The sequence below is a fragment of the Aphelocoma coerulescens genome (genome assembly GCF_041296385.1).
Source record: "Aphelocoma coerulescens isolate FSJ_1873_10779 chromosome Z unlocalized genomic scaffold, UR_Acoe_1.0 ChrZ, whole genome shotgun sequence".
NCBI lineage: Eukaryota > Metazoa > Chordata > Aves > Passeriformes > Corvidae > Aphelocoma > Aphelocoma coerulescens.
In genome coordinates this window covers 27,700,039-27,715,334 of record NW_027184085.1, presented here as the reverse complement: position 1 = coordinate 27,715,334, position 15,296 = coordinate 27,700,039, and the positions used below count along the sequence as shown (strand labels likewise).

At 42.9% G+C, this 15,296-nt stretch overlaps 1 protein-coding gene across 4 annotated transcripts in view; it reads right to left on the bottom strand.

The window, feature by feature from the left end:
- The window catches only part of RCL1 (RNA terminal phosphate cyclase like 1), a 30,903-nt gene extending 16,004 nt beyond the window's left edge, over window positions 1-14,899 (bottom strand). Inside the window, exons 1-7 of one of the 4 annotated variants that reach the window (XM_069001721.1) lie at window positions 14,736-14,899; window positions 12,037-12,108; window positions 11,027-11,202; window positions 4,882-4,956; window positions 3,110-3,234; window positions 1,888-2,013; window positions 210-366 (exon numbers count right to left, since the gene is read on the bottom strand). In XM_069001721.1, coding sequence (XP_068857822.1) covers window positions 210-366; window positions 1,888-2,013; window positions 3,110-3,234; window positions 4,882-4,956; window positions 11,027-11,202; window positions 12,037-12,108; window positions 14,736-14,883 — 879 coding nt within the window. In that variant the 5' untranslated portion in view covers window positions 14,884-14,899. Of the gene's footprint in view, window positions 1-209; window positions 367-1,887; window positions 2,014-3,109; window positions 3,235-3,365; window positions 3,415-4,881; window positions 4,957-5,938; window positions 6,036-9,942; window positions 10,153-11,026; window positions 11,203-12,036; window positions 12,109-14,735 lie in introns of those variants that run through there. The other 3 variants (XM_069001724.1, XM_069001723.1, XM_069001722.1) reach the window with 3 other exon arrangements.
- Between the last annotated feature and the right edge of the window lie 397 nt (window positions 14,900-15,296).

Genomic DNA, 15,296 nt, shown 5'->3' with positions numbered 1-15,296 from the left:
TGGAAATAACTTACCCCAGTAAGTCATTACACTGTTAAAGGAACCATTCAGAACTGCTTTTTACCTGGATGAAGACACTGGCAGCTTCAGATCATTTGTCTCTTTGGATCTGAGGGTGTCTGAGGGTACCACCAAACCACCTATCCCTTTACCAATTTTATCACCTCCTTCCCTTACATCTACATACACAAAACACATTGGCCACTTACTCTGTAGACCTCCTCAAGCAGCAGCTTAGCACAATTCTGGCCCAGTTCCTCAGGAAGCACAGCTGCTCCCTGGCCCTGAGGGTTTGAGGCTAGCTCAGCACTGAGAATAGTGCCATTGATGGTTTCTGCAGTAAGGCACATGCCAAAACCTGGTGATCTGAAAGAAAGAGAAAAAGTGCACTTGATTTAAGGATGAAACTGGAGTAATGAGCCAAGAACTTCAAGTCATATACAGCTCCTCCTATAGGATGACAAACGCCCTGGTTGATACAATAGATTCACTCTGGAAAAAGAAAATTAACAGCAGTATTTAAAAGTCGAACCCAGTACCACTTGCCACAAAGCCCTCTATGCTGGCTTTTCCTGGGCCAAACTCTTCAAACAGGAAAAACTAAAAAGAAAATAAAAAGCCATCCATCTCAGAAATGCTATTTTTTTTTTTAATAAAGGAGGGTATCTTTCACATTTATTTAATTTGTGTTTGATAAACATTTCAAAGGCATCTGGTGTTTCTTCTCTGTGACATTCAAAACCAAAATGACCCTTCGTTAATTCTTCAGCTCTTTCCCCTTAAACTTCAATATTTAGCAAGATTAGACCAATCTGTCATACTGGACTCATACTTAAGATGAATGTCACAACACAGTAGCATCAGAAATCCAGCCACATTGAAATGGATTCAGTTCCTCTTCCCAAGCTGTTGTTTATCCCTCTTCATGAGCTACATGTAGTAAAAATAATGTTGCTGTCCCAATTCATTTGACTTTTTAAATTTTATAAACAGATGAACAAAAAATTGAGACCCCAAAACCACGCAGCTCCCAGAAAAATTTTTGCAATTCTGATCCTATTAAACAGTCTGGAGCCATTAAAGTTACAAACCTGGGATATTAAATATGATGAAGGATTGGAAAAGACAAAAAATACTAAAAAATATTTAACAATTCCTAGGTTTGTAAACTTTTGAATCTAACAAATTTTAAGGAACTATTTCAAAAAGCAGAAACAGTGAAAGAAAACATGCATGCCTGCATTTGAGCATACAGACAGAATGCAAACAAATGAGTTATCCAGAATCTTTTAACCTCAAGGAAGAATGACAGGAGGACAACAGAGATGACAGACACCAGCAAAATTGTCTGAACCGCATCCATCACTTCTGTCTTCTGCCAGAAAACAAAATCAGTGGAAGTACAGTAAATTAATTTTTCAGTCCTCACTAGTGAGAAGACACTCCTTCAGTCATTCAGCAGAGGACAACCCATACTGCTTTAACACTTCCTTAAGACACCTCAGTCCCATCCTTAATATTACCATTTCCATCAGAAGGTGTACAGTCAGCTTTGAGTGTTGGTTTCCTCAACATACCATGGCACCTTTGATCTTAATCTCTCTTCAAAGCAACAGATTTAAATATGAAGGGAGCTCAATTTGGCTCTAGTGGCAGTAATTATATATTGCATTCCTTGTTTAAGAAAACACACTTCTATCCCTGTTATATAAATAAAACAAATGTATCTAGTGATTCACCCTTTTTTTTCCTTGTGAGAAATATTTATTTCAAGTCTACAAAATAGAAGATTGTGATCTAAAACTCAGTAAAATTAGATCAGGACACCCTAGCAGATGAACAAATGCAGAATTACGTGTCTGTTTCCTGTAAATTCTGGATACTCACTTTCCAGAGCTGACCCCCTTCATATGATCTGTGTAGATATAGATGTCTGGGAGGAATTTATTCAGGATGCCCCTTGCAGATTCCACCATTCTGTTTGCCATCTGTGGTGACACCCGGACAGAGTATCTACGTTTCTGAGCTAAGAAATCCATTGTGGTCACAGAGAAATTGAAAGCAGAGACTGACAAAAGTGAAGACACCCCAGTGCATTATTTCAGAAAATGTGTTTTATACATCTATTCATGGGCTCCTGTGCATGTTCCTGTACTTAGAGAACCATATGCACATAAGTGCTTTCTACAGTCTTTTCATTTAAATACACAGTTGTGACAGTGTGTCATAAAGTAAAAGAAGAAACAGGCTGCAAATCTACACCTCTGGCACAAAATTTGACCTCATTCCTGCTTTCCTTTTGAGTAATCAATGCCAGATCATGTTTAGGACTCCCAATCACAAATTAAATTACTTGTTGGCCACTGTTTAAAACAGTTTTGTGTAAGGGATTTCTACCTTCTTCCTAAAATGACAGCAGATTCATGACAGATACCATTCAAAGGCCACAAGAGAAAAATAAAACCCAAAAGAAACAAACCATCCAAAACTGACTAGATTTGCAGTTGTTTGAAAAAGTGAGGAGTTCACAACAGTATTTTGTGCCCTTATCTTCACGTGGAAGAAAAACCTTCTCCTCTTCCATCGGCAATGGTACTACCAAAGGCAAAGAGACAAAGAACTTTCTTTCAAAACACACCAAAAAGCTCAGTGTGTGCTGCAAGGTGTAAACTGAACTAAGATTTAAGCTCCCATCCAGCTTCTGCTAAACTATTAACTGCCAAGATGTCACCTACTCAATGCACAACTAAACTACATTTGTTACTACTGAATTTACACACAAGGTACAATTTCTTTTAGTGCTGCTACATTATGTGAAGGTATTTTAACTTTTTCTTGCTATTGAAAGATTTTAAATACTGCTAATCAGTTTTAAATTTATTTACTTGCTTACAGATATTTTTGAACAGCAATGTTTTGAACACAGCAGTTTTGAGAAATGGTTCTGAAATCCAGTTGTATGACCCCTCCATGTAATGCTACCCTGTGTTACCCAGATACATGCTCAGCAACATGGGTGCACTTCTGTGACTTGCAAGTTAGGGGACATTTTTTTAATAAGCAAATTCATTTAAAAGTAGAAAAACTGACTAACAAGCAAGAAGGATACGCAGTTCCCCTGATGCGCTTGATTTTTCCAGGGTCTGTGAACTGAACAGGCTGCAAGACTTTTCTCACTGGGCAAGCAAACAGTATCTCTCCACCCCCTTTGGGAGGCATTCCTCTTCGGTTGATCTAGAACAAATAACAGAGGAAAAAAACAGGTTATTAAGTAGTATAAGTTATGTACCTACACACCCCAAAATTACACCTTTATTTCGCGTAGTACAATATTAAAAAAAAAAAATTGCCCTAGGGTATATTACCATGTCCTGCAGCCATAGGGAGGAAGAGAGAAGATCCAGCAGGCAGGAATTGTGCAGCAAGATTGATTTATTTAATAATTTTACAAACTCTTTTATAGACTTTTTTCTTCATAGTCTAATTGGACAAAGGATCAGCCACCCCTTGGGGTGATTGGCTAAAGTCCTTTGTCAAAAGCCCATTGTCAAAATATTTTTCTACTATACCACAAACAAGACTTTTCAAGGATGCAGGTGTTTGGTTGTTTACATAACTATGCTACCTCTTCTGTGAGAGAGAAAAGTCTCTCACGGACTTAGAAAAGAGCAAGAAAATCCTTGCTAGCAGCATTTTTGTATCCACAATACAAAATGTTTTAAGTAGGGACATTGTAGGGACATTATGTGAATACAGGCAAGAAAACTACATCCTATAGGCAGAAACGGATTTCTCACCACAACTAAAAGCAGGCATTGATTTCCTTTTCACTCTCACATATAGGAAGGCATGGCTTCTCAAAAGGAAACAGTGCAAAACCAAACAAAAACATCTTTACCGAAACAACCTTGGCTTGAGACTTGTCTCTATAGCAAATCTGCACCTTGCTGCTGAGGAGACTAGAACTACTTGATTTGAGCTCAGTTGGTTAGAGCATGGTGTTGATAATGCCAAGGTCGTGGCTTTGATCCCCATATGAGCCATACACTTAAGAGTTGGACCTGATGATCCTTACAGGTCCCTTCCAACTCACCCTATTATGTATGTGAGGGACTAGAATGAAATCATTCCCACTAACAGGTCTGTCTAGCCTGACCCAGTCCCACCATTCCAAGCCAAGGGTGGAGCTGAGACATGGGCCAGTGAGTGGGTCTGGGTAAGGAGGCCCACAGCCAGACAGGGCAGGGCTGTGGGGAGCTGGAGGCCGGCCCTGCTGCAGGGTCACAGGAGTAGAGGCTGACAGTGTCAGGACAATGACACGGGCACTTGGGCTATGGGCAGGGTGGGGGGAAGCACCCCAGGGTGAAGTTTTGCAGAGCATGGCGCCAGCAGGCCCCAGTAGTGCAGCCAGGCCCTTCACACATTTCTCCAATCTAGAACAAACCTGAACATTGTTTTAGATCCGGATTTACTGGGCCTCTGAAGACTGTAGTCTTTAAGAAAAGCTTCTTTGCTGTATTTTCCAAACTGGAAGCAAACCTCAACTACCCAAATACAGATCTAGCCCTCCTACAGGTGAAAAAGGTTAACAAGTCTATTTTTACTCCCTAGCCCCAAGCATGGGGCAGAATGAACAAGTAGAAATAAAAAGATAATAAATGAACTGAAAAGCACCAAAAAGCAAAAGGTTTCTTAGTCTTCTTTGGAGACTAAGAAAAGTCACTACTTTCTCCTTACCCTCTCTATCACTGTGTGGCTCATAGCCACAACTAATTATCTGTTGTTAGAGACAGAAATCCACAGCAAGCACATAGCCCTTTGAACTACTTCAGGAGTATCATTTCAACACATGCTTGAAAAGAAAGGAGCAAACTGTCTTACCTTGATATCCAGACTTTCACCATCAATTCCAAACTTCTTCAGAAGGGGTAGAGCTGTTGCCTTAAGGACATCAACCTATGGAACACAGAATTTAGTAAACAGACTCTCTATTGGATGCTAGGTTAGTCAGTAATTTTAAAAATTACTAAATTATGAGGTAACTAATAAAGACAAGGCTTCTTCATAGAAGGTATTTTATGGGAAGACATAGGAATGCAGCACAGAGAGCTTCATCTAGTTAGACTACCACAGTACATCATTACTAAAACAATTTCCTAGAACAAATTACTGGCAGATGGAATTTCCTATTCTGGCTTTCTTCCTCAGCCTGATTTTGAATGCCATTATGTAAAACAGCTTACTTGTTTCTCTGAACATTGAAACATTTCTCTGAATATTTCTATTATTGAGAAAATAATATTCTTCTGTTATTACTACAAAATTCCTATAGCTAAATAAATTAATGCAAGAACCACTGCATTTTTTCAAACATCATTGCAAGAGCAGGCCATTGATTTGGCAGAAAGTTCAATCTTCTGTTAACAACTTCTTTTTACCTGTTTCTAAGAAACAGACGCTTATAGGTAGCTTCTATTGAAGCATTTAAAAGAGTCTGAAGTGGGCAACACATAATCAATGTACTCCCTTTTAAGCCAGGTGCTCACCAGTTCTAGGTCTGAATAGAATTATCCTTGCCATTGCTCTTCCTAATTCCTAAGACTACAGGGACTGCCCTCTTCTTCCCTCTTCTAAAACTTCAGTAGCTTTGCCAAAAGTGATAAAAATTATTTAGCTGTGCAACAGCACAGGGAGTTACCCAAGACAAACAGCTGTGGATAGACAGGATCAGGACAGCATGACCAAAAAGAAACTAAACACAGATGAAGGAAACAGTCATGACGTAGACAGTATTTGAGGAGGCAGATAAAAAGCACCCTTTTTTCCATGCCTTCAGCCAGAATTCACAATTCTTGAGCTTCCTTTTGTCTGCTTTGAAGAGAGTGCAAGCCACTGACATAATAGTAGCACAAATGTGTGAACATTCTGTTAGAGGTACCTGAGGAACTATGAGTGTATCTTGCAGCTCTTGTTCTTCAAATCCTGCTGAACAACATACTTCCTTTCTTACAGAGAGGCAGCTGGTGGTGTTTTTAATGGTAGTATCAGTATCTGAATGTCTTCATTTTAAAAAAACAAACTTGTAAGCTAATGCTTAACTTTTTATACTTACAAAGTTTATGGTGTTTTACAGCCAGGCCACCTTGATTTGGCCCTTCACTGGTATTCATTAACCATACAAATTTGACTTTTGGAGCAAAGCCTTTACTAACATTCATGTGCACAAGCATGTGAATACCACTGGCAGAAGTTTTAACAAGCGATCTGGTTCAAATTAAAATTACACAACATTTCTGCCTCCTTCTTATGAAACAAAACATACCAGTAAAAAAGAAAAGCTTTACTGTGTAGGTTAAGAACTCAAAAAACTTCAAGACTTGTCACAGTTTTCAGTCCTCAAATTCCAGGCATAATACTTATAGGTACCACACAGACAAATAATAAGACTGACTGTTCCAATTTTGCAGCCTAAATAGAGGAGGCAACCAGAAGTATTTGAAGAACAGGAAAAGGCTGTTCTGCCTCACAGACAAGTGGGGAGTTGGGCAGGATGTGAAATATTTCACCAAAAATCACAAAACAGCAGCTCAACTGAATTGTAAACCCATTTTTCTAGCCTTTTGCCTATCCTCAGCCATAAACCCCATCCTTCAGCTCCCCTTGGAGGGCAGTTTTCCATTTCCAGAACAGACAACATAACATCAAGTTGCAGCAAAACAGATGGATTGTAAAACTGAGGGTATACCTCACCACAAATGACAACATGCTAAATCCCATAGATACTGCTTATTCACAAAGCTGTGTAAATGCAAATCACTTCCCTTTAAAGAAATCTACAACAGCTAAGAAAAAGGAAGAAAAGTAACTTTTAGAATCCCTTATCCAGTGCAAAGATGTTAAAAAAACCCCAAACCAACAAAAAACCCAGATAGCACTACAGCACATGGCTACCTAAGAAAGGGAAAAGCATCGGTTGGCCCGCATATCCATTTTCATTGCACAGATCAGTGAGCCCCACCATACTAAGTGTTATGTTTCATGAAAAAGGGCCTACATTGGGACAAGGGGGAAGAGAAACAACAGAGTTTCACAAGGAAAAAAGAAAAGAAGGGAGAAGAAAACTCAGTAGGAAAAACTTGTTTTCTACGGACAACTGTTGAATTTTGATTAAGATTGAAGATTACTGCTCCTAAGCTAAAACTTCATACGCTAGTCTCATGTCAGCATGACAGTCATTTGAACTCAAAGCCCCATGGCATAGCCGTAAAAAACTTTCAACACTTGGAAACACAAACATTAAGAACAGTTATTCTAAAACAGGTTACTGCAGCTGTATCTAAATGCCAGAATAACAATACATAGAGACAGAAAGGAAAATAGGAGCTATCATTTGCGTGCCACCTCCATTTCCTTCAAAAACACACTTTACAGAGACACCCCCTGCATACATAATCACTACACAGAGAAACTTTTAAGTGCCTCAACCCAGTTCCTACATGGTTGGTTCCACAAGCTACCCAGGGTCAGATCTCACCAGTGACTGCCCAGGAGAACATAATGCAAGTGTAGGATGCCAATGAACAGTTCAGGCTGGTATTCCAAAGGCTTATCTCTTCCTGACAAGCATGAGCAAAGTAGTATTTCTCTCACCCATTTAGGAGTGTCACTCACACAGTAATAATACTGTGCAATATTATCATAGAATCATGGAATGCTTTGGGGTTGGAAGGGACTTTAAAGATCATCTAGTCCCACATGCCCCTGCCTAGGGCAGGGACACCTTCACTAGACCATGTCCCCATCCAACCTAGTTTTGAACACTGCCAGGGTTGTGGCATCCACAACTTCTCAGGCCAATCTGTTCTGTCTAATAATACTCCCAGTAATGTGTATAATATTATTAGTAGTAATGTCACCACAGTCCCGCTTGGAACAAGTGCATGTTCAGTGGCCACAGTATTCTTTTGGACTTATGCCAGTTGTCAAAGAGCTTTCCATTGCACCCTATTGGTGGGCTATTAATGTATGTAAACAAGCACTAAAGTAAACACACACTCATACTCCAGGAACCCAGCCTGACCTGTGCCTCACTGAACTCAGCTAAGTCTTTCCTTCCACAAGATGTCCTTCAGAAGCACTCTTCCTCTCACCTGGACCTCTTCTACTCTCCTCACAGCAGGAGATCCACAATATTCCCTTGCATTCACCTGACAAGGAGGTGTCTGGTAAAGAGCAACCTCAAACCACACAGCAATCACATCCCACAAATACTTTTGAGGCTGTGTAAAAGCCAAGATCTCAGTGCTGAGAGTGGACTTCAAAAAGCCCAGTGGGTCAGCCGACTGTTCACTTGAGAGAAAGGTCACACTCCTCTGGAATGCACACATATTCCTGATATCTGCCTCAGTGATGCCTCCCACTGGCTACAGCTCTTCATAAACTGCTCCACTTCCCCATGGGTTCACAAGTCCTGCCAGCAAACCTGCTCCAGCATGGGCTCCCCTCTCCATGGGCCTGCAGGTTCTGCTGGGACCCTGCTCCAGTGCAGGCTTCCCATGGGTTCACAGCCACATTCAGGCATCCACCTGCTCCAGCATGGGGTTCTGCACAGGCTGCAGGTGGATATATGTTCCAACGTCAACATTTATGGATTGCAGGAGGACAGCTGCCTCACCATGGTCTTCATTATGGGCTCCAGGAGAATCTCTGCTCCAGCACATGGAACACATCCCATTTTTCACTGACCCTGCTGTCTGCAGGGCTGTTTCTCTCACATATTCTCACTCTTCTTTCCAGCAGCAGGTTCCACAGTTCCACCCCCCCACTCTTCCTCCTTAAAGCTATTACCCCAGCAGTGCTACCACTATCACTGGTGGGCTCAGCCTTGGCCAGCAGTGGGTCTGTCTTGGAGCCAGCTGACCTGGCCTCTGTTGGATGAGGGGGAAGCTTCTGTCAGCTTCTTACAGAAGCCACCTCTGTAGCATCCCAGCTAACAAAACCTGGCCATGCAAATCCAGTACAACCCACCAAGTTGAAATAGAGATGTTCTTACATGAAAAGCAGCAGGGAAAACACCTAGCTCATTTTAAACTCCCACAATGTAGTCACATTGGTTTGCCTTTCCATCTTCTCCTTGGAAAGCAGAAAGCATACAGATGGATAAACAAATTTAAGCATCCCTTTTTGGGCAAGCATAGGTAACAATTGTTCACCCAGTTTATAAACACCCTCTGTCGACTGAAAAATAAAAGCCCAAATCAAATTAAAACCCAGTTTCCATTTACTTAAGCATACAAATCAATTAGTGTAGCACTTAAATTTGTGCTTTTAGTCTCAGCAACCAGCAGAGCCACATTCTATACAAAACAACTTGTAAAAGTCCTTAAAGTCCTTACTGGTATGCACCAGGATTAATGTTTACTCAGGCAAGTTAAATAGACACAAACCAGGTTTAAACCCATTTTAGGAGCTGGTATTCTGTGATAACCACTTAAAAAGTTAACAGTATAAGATGAGTCACAGTAACTGAAGTTGTTACTGTGTTGTCACTAACAACTACTGTGTAGTTGCTACTACAGCCCAATGAACTTAAGAGGTAACTCTTTACATGCATTTTATTTACATTTAGTGTCAGGAGCTTGGAGTCAGCTGATGTATGCCAACCCACTTGTCTGAGCTTTCGCAAGTGTGAGCACCCTTCAAACACAAACTGGCCTTAATTCTTGCACCGATTTAACTAAGATAGTTTAACCTCAGGCCCATGTGACTGATGCCCAAAAGGGGATATTTCCAGAATCAAGACTCAGTTGCTTAGATGAGCGTCCGAACTTCCTTGAAAGCAATATGAAATTGGACAACTCTTCATCTCCAGGTTATGCAAGAATTTCTCCATTGTGATTAAATAGTCAAAAAAAAAGGACTTCTTTGATTCTTACTACTTACCAGTTACATTAAGTACTTTTAATCACAATGACTGAAAGGGTAGCAAAAAATTCTTCCTCCTTTTTTTCTTTTAGTGCTGTGTACAACCCACTTTGATTATCCTTTGACTCATATGGATGTTTTACAGAGACGCAGGTGAGAAGTGAGTTTTTTAAATGACCAGGGAAGCACAGCTGAAAAGTCATAAATTCTAGCAGGACTCAGAAGCTCGTGTAGTATTGTAGTTATACTTCACAGGTACTTGTATTCACTTAAACTGGTTAAGTTTTCAGATGACAGTGTGTCCTTAACCTACTCAGAGGAAAACAGACAATGTCCAATCATGAGTCAAAAAGGAAAGACTAATGCTGTTCTCTAAAAACAAGTTTATGTTTGGAGTTTTTGGAGAAAAATATATAAAGAGCATAACCACTAATCATTATTCAGCATTCTGAATGTCTCCCACAATTAGTTTTTGTAACAACACTGGTACAAAACAAAGGACTGCAGATCAGTAATAGAAATCAAGGCAAGCATTTCATAGCCATTTGACCTACCACACCTCTGGCATGTTTCTGAAGAACCAGAGAGTTACATACTTTTGTTACTGTAATTTCTTAATCACCATGTGACTTTTATTTCTAATAGAAAGAAGGCTTGATAGCAGCAGTGATATGACTATGTCTAGATCCAACAGAAAGGAAAGATTCCTTCCTTTTCGCATTTTTTCAAATTTTAAAGACACTTTCTTCTTTATACAGTAAATACACATGTGAGGTAAGAGAAATAATCCACTGAAATCCTAAGAGAAGAGGAGAACCACACGTGTGGCAGGGCCCCACACTGCATTTAAAAGGAGTTTGCAGGGGAGAAGACAGGAGCAGTACAGAACTGAAAATCATAAGGGCGATTACAAACTGAAGTTTAGTGTGATACAGTTTAGGAGGTGCTTCTTTGACTGGGAGAGTTTGCTAATGCTGCAACAATGGATACTTCTGGGTGTGACAGATGATAAAAACGCGACATGTTTTAGACACTTCTTCCTAATCTTGTTATTTTAGGGGGAAAAAATATCCTCCTCTGATACTTAAACTTTAGTACTTACCGAAGGATCTACTTGATCATTTGTTACTCCCCTCAAGACAATCTTCAGTGGGTGCTTCATGAAAGGTGCCAAGCAGAGCAAACTCTCCAAATAGTAGCCAATACCACGACTGGGGCTGCAGTCGTGTTCCAGCGAGCCTCCATACAGAAGACCAGGCTGATAATACAAGGTAGTACCTGGGGAAGAGGCCAGGGGAGCAAACCAAATGAGGGCACTGTAACAACACCGGCCATTACTACAGCATAAAAACACTTTGCAACAATGTATGCGGGCAAATCGAAGGCAGAAGACTATATGGAAGATGTAGCACTTCCAGCACACTGTCTACATGTCTGCAGCTGATAAATGGGTCAACACACGAGTGTCTCTCTGTCCTGCATATCATTTTCCTCCTTTCCCTTCCCCCAAAACCAAGAGGTTTCTTAGCAATCTCCAAGATGCTGATACAAGCGATTGCTATCCTCCACAGAAGCTAAACCTTCAGGTCCATCAGGTCATTAGTGTCTTGGCATATTTGATGGTAATTCATTTGCTTTACCAACCAACTGAAAATCATTAGAATCCTTAAAAAAAACCCCAAAACCTCAGACCAGGAGAGGTTTTTATGTGGGATGCTTCTCACTCTAATCAAACCCTTTACTAAGCATAAATAAGCAAGCAGTCTGGCTAAGAAGTTTGCCTTTGTAGAGGGTAAATCTTCTTTTTCTTCTACAAAAATTGATTCTGGTACAGAGGAACCTTTCCCCACTATGAAATTCTGCATGCCTAACAAAATACTAATTTTAATTCTCAGGCAGTACAGTTTCCTTAGCTCTCTGCATTATGGTGGAGCACTGATGTTCTTGCATCTGACCAGTTATTGTAAACTTGTCAACTTTGTTATTTCTGATCTTCTCAGTCAATCATATCTGAACACCTACCTCTGTCAAGACAAGACTTTGGTTCCACTGCAGAAACTGATAAATCCTGGAGACCAGAACAGCCAAAGCAGAAAAAAAAAAAGATCTTACCTGTTTGGTTTATTTCAATCCGTGAGCCATTGGTCACTTTGTCAATCAGGCGAATAAAACTTGCTTCAAAATCTAAGGAGTAAGAGCACAGACAGAATTATAAAGTTTCTTAAAAGTTCATCACCTAACTTGTATTTTTGCCCTTTCCTGCCTTCCACGACAGTAAGGCTACTCTCAAACTTCAAGTTGTGGTATAATGCTACCACATGTGAAAAGGCATCTGTAAAAACAGAGATGTTAATGTGAGCCTCCACGCTCATAAGCATCTCAAATCAATTGAGATGCCCTCAGATGAGGCAGCTAGACTAGTCACACTCCTCTCCCTGGCACACAGCACATAATACAAGTGGACGTTTCTGACCACAGCGGCTTGAGAGATCACTCTTGCCCAGGATAAAGTCTTTGACAATTTACATTTTGCTCTGTACAAAGCAAAACATACAAATCATAGCAAACAGGATCCCACATATTGAAGCATGACAAGCTAATAACAGCTTCACATTATTCTCTGTAAAAGTGTTAGCTTAAAAGACGGGGACATTTAGACGCGAAGTGCTGCTGCTGCGTAGCTGTTCCACAAAGTTGTCTGCAGAGTCTAAAATTTTCCATTTCCGAAACAGTTATGGACATACTTAGGGCTAGAGAAACATAAGTCTTCCCACTGCCTCTTTTCTTGCTTCCTGTGTTCACTATACTATAGCAGTTGCTGCGGAAGTAATTCCTCAGTTTCTCTGGATTGTGTGGACTCTTACTCAGAGGCAATGGAAAGGACAAGCAAATTTAACCAAAAACAAAACCAAAAAATACCAACCAACCAAGACCAAAAAGGAAACAACAACAAACACTAAAAAAAAGCCATCCCAGGAGGAATATGCTAGTATTCCAGCACCCCAGCACATGGTACAGACCAATATCAAGGAAGAAAGGTGAATATATGCAGAATTCAAAACACAGGTAATTTTAAGAGCCAACAGCATCTGCATAATTGTTTATAGGTTGCAAAACTCCCTTAACAATAACCCCAAGTTATTTCTTACACAGTAATCAGATTTTTCTTTCTATATGTGACTGTAGGATGTAACAGATATTTAAACCACAGAGCTACCTGCAGAACTAACAGATTGTCAATATTTGCATAACATGATTGATGCCTCAGAACCAATACTGGTTCTGCTCTCTGTTATGACAATTTATAAACTATGACAGCTTATATGTTTATAAAGTTTATATGACAGCACTGGAGCATCTTCCAGAGTGTATCCTTGTGACCACACGTTTCACTCTTCAAGAACACCAGCAGCAGAGTTTACAAATGCTCCAGTAATGAAAAGCAAAAAAGAACTGCATGTTGAACTGCCAACATAAATCAGGATTTGTTGTTACTATTTTTCTGTTACAGTCACAGTTTACACTTGAAGCCATAATTTAAAAAGGCAATTCAAATACTCTTTAAAAAACATGTCAATATCTACAAACTTCACCACCACCAAATGCTCCACGGTGATAATAAATATTTTGGGTCATGGTAAATGTTAAGTCAAGCACACAAGAATGCTTTGGCAGTTTCTGAGTAGATTTTTTAGCTACAAACTGAAGGCTCCTCAGGAGGCAGAGAAGCATCTACTCCTGTTCTGAACTTCACAACAGGGCTCCTTGCCCAAAAAATAACTGAACAATAATGTTTCTTCCTCAAACTCTATCCTATTGTTTCCTTACTTCAGTTTATGATGGAATTCATCCTGGTATGCCAAAGGCTTTGTACAAGAATGACGAGGGTCCTCCCTAAGAAAGGTGTCCCCGAAACAAATCTGCAGAAATGAGAATCAATGGATTTCACCTCTTTCACCTTTACTGTTTCGGCAAACCCTGACAAAAATCAAAGCATAAAATGTGACCCATTAAAACTGCGTGAACGTGAGCTCCCACAAACACACAGAGCGCACGACGCTTGGGCACAGGCACGCGGCAGAAACGACGGCCCGAGAGCCAGGGAATTAATTCTGCCATCCCGACTTTGAAGCGACCGTCACGGGAACGAGAACCAGCTCGGGGGCTGGAGCGAGGCTCACGCACACCCAGCGACCCGGTCAGAGCCGCGCCAGGCGCGGAGCGAACGGCGCTGCCCCGCGGGGCGGGAGAGGCGGACGGGCAGTGCCAGCCCCGTCCCACCGGGACGGCTCGGCAGGGCAGCACAGCCCTGGCCGCCCGCACCGGCCCTTGATGGCCCACTCCGGAGAAAAGTTGTGGCCTCGGGGAAGGCAGGGCTGCCGAGCCGAGCCGAATCAGCGGGACGCGGACGGTCCTGCCCCGTCCCCCCCGCCCCGCCGGGCAGCGAGGCACAGACCGGCGGGTGTGTGACAGTTCCCCTGCTCTGGCCTCCTTCACCGTCCCTGCCCGCTCCCAGGCCTCCTCCTCCTCCTCCCAAAGCCCCGCGACCCACGTGTGACAGCTACACCGGAGATGGGTGTGCGGAGCGCCCAGGGGAGAGCCCATCCACGGGGAGACACCGCTACGCAGCTGGGTCCCCCCTCCTCGGTGGGACCCGCCGAGATGGAGCCCGGGCTGTCCCAGCTCCCGCTGCGGGGTTGGCCCTGCCCGGCAGCAGGTCCCAGGCACAGCCGGCACCGGAGCTCCGCCGGCACCGGAGCTCCGCCGCCCCCCGACCTCCTCCCCCGCGGCCGCCCGGTGCCGCCGCTCACCGCGGAGGCCGGGGTCCTCCTCCTTGGCGCGGATCTTGCGGATCTTCAGCGGGCGCCCGCTGAGCGTGGCCAGCACCAGGCGCTGCCGCAGGAAGTTGCATCCCGTGTAGCTGAGGCACTGCGCCTCGCCCGCCGCGCCGCCCGCCATCCCGCTGCCCACGTGGTTGGAACAGGAAGCGCTGGGACAGCGGCGGGGGCAAAGGGCAGGGGGCGGGCGGGCTCTGGGAGCGGTCGCACCGCCCCCGTGCTTCGCATCTGCCGGGACCGCGGCGCGGCCGGGAGCGCTCGGCGGCGGGGCCGTGGTGAGAGGGCTCGGGCTGATTGTCGCGACAGGGGTGGTAGCTTCTGCCTTTTCCTCTGCTCTCCCAGCCTGCGTGTTTTTAGTTGAAACTTAAGGAGTGTGAAAGTGTCGGGAAATGTGTCTGACCGAAGCCCGGTGCCCGGCCCGCTGCTCTTCCGGGCGGTGCGGGCTCTCGCTCGGCGGGCGGGTAAGGACGGCCCGGAGCGGAACGTGGGGCCTGCACAAGGGTACTGTCCCCACATCGAAATGAGTCAGTTTCT